Source organism: Orycteropus afer, unplaced genomic scaffold, assembly GCF_000298275.1.
Source record: "Orycteropus afer afer isolate SDZICR_OR568_19922 unplaced genomic scaffold, OryAfe1.0 scaffold00054, whole genome shotgun sequence".
Classification (NCBI taxonomy): domain Eukaryota; kingdom Metazoa; phylum Chordata; class Mammalia; order Tubulidentata; family Orycteropodidae; genus Orycteropus; species Orycteropus afer.
This window is the reverse complement of record NW_006921641.1, coordinates 9,205,070-9,206,500: the sequence shown is the minus strand read 5'-3', so window position 1 is coordinate 9,206,500 and position 1,431 is coordinate 9,205,070. Positions and strand designations below refer to the sequence as shown.

The following is a 1,431-nucleotide window of genomic DNA, read 5'->3' as shown; positions in this document are numbered from 1 at the left end:
AGGAGTGGGAGGGAAGGGGAAGGAACACTGTAAAAAAGAAAAAAAGAAGAAAAATGCATTGACCAATGTCACTTTAGTTTTGTGTATTTCATGGTACATAAATTATATTTCAATAAAATGCATCGAAAAAGAAAGAAACAAAGAAACAAACAAAAGGTGTCATCTACCTAGGTCCAGACTTAATCAGCTCCAGAAACTCTGAAGAGGGAATTGTGTGTGAACACCCAGGGAAAAGTTTGAGCAGGCCCCTGAGCTTATTCTGTAGGGGTGCAATGAGGCCCAGCTGCTTGGAGTGGTGCCCTCAGTCTCTTGTCCATCCACGTAGACACCAGGATGGGCATCAGGGGAAGGGAAGAGTAGGGCAGTACCTTGGTGATCCTGGAATCGGGCATCCTTTAGGGTCCTGACCTGCCACCGGGGTGTATGGGGTGAGAATGTGCCTTGGGTCCAGCCACAGAAGCCCTTCTCGAAGTCGCAGTAAAAACCAGCAGGGAGTTTACCTGCAGGGAGAGCAGAGAGGCACAGTCATTCCCAGGACTGCCAAAAAAAAAAAACCAAACAAACAAACAAACAAAAAACCAGACAAACAAACATACCATTGCCAAGTAAGGTTAGCCATGCACGACCAAATTATCATTGGTAATAGCTCCCTAGCCAGAACCCATGCTGTATAATAATAGTGGTCAGAATGAAAAGAAGCTCCCGGTCCCTTACTTGTGCATTGGTTTTAATCTTCAGAAAACAAAACAATAATGAGAATAATAATTACAGAACATAGGTATTGTTAAGGAGCTCTGGTGATGTGGTGCCTAAGGCATTTGACTGCTAGCTTGATTGGTGGTGAAGAAAGAGGGAGAAGTTGGAAATTCTGGGCCCACCGGTCACTCTATGGAAGGAAGACTTGACAATCTACTTCTGTAAAGATTTACTGCCTTGGAAACCCAAAGGAGCCTCTGAAGCAGCTCAGTTTGGGGAGTCGTGCTGGCCTCACAGACCCTCTCCGATACTACATCCTGTCCAAGCCGGTATCTCTGACTTTGGTGCTATGAGTGGCTATGTCTTGGGTGTGTGTGGACTCTTTGGTCATCTGGCAGCCAAGCATGGGCCAATGGAAAGGATGGATTCTGGCAGGGTTAGGGATGGCTGAAGAGACTGTGCCCAGGGAATGGACCAGATGTGGGGCTTAGAGCAACCTGGGGCAAATGACACAGGCTTCTGTGTCTCAGTCTCCCCAGTTTTAAAACAGTCTATGGTTTTTCTTACCTCTCAGTGAATTATATGCCCAACATAGTTATGCTTGACACAGATAAGTCAGAATGTTGTTGTTGTTGTTAAGTGCCGTCGAGTCGTTTCTGACTCATAGAGACCCCATGCACAGCAGAACGAAACACTGCCCGATCCCGCGCCAGCCCCACAATCCCTGCTATACTC

At 46.5% G+C, this 1,431-nt stretch overlaps 1 protein-coding gene across 1 annotated transcript in view; it reads right to left on the bottom strand.

Annotated features, from left to right (window-relative positions):
* ALK (ALK receptor tyrosine kinase) overlaps positions 1 to 1,431 on the bottom strand; it is a 1,238,429-nt gene that overhangs the window by 192,116 nt on the left and 1,044,882 nt on the right. The window contains exon 7 of the mRNA XM_007938814.2: positions 369 to 500. Within this exon, the coding sequence (XP_007937005.1) occupies positions 369 to 500 (132 nt within the window). The remainder of the gene's footprint in view (positions 1 to 368; positions 501 to 1,431) is intronic.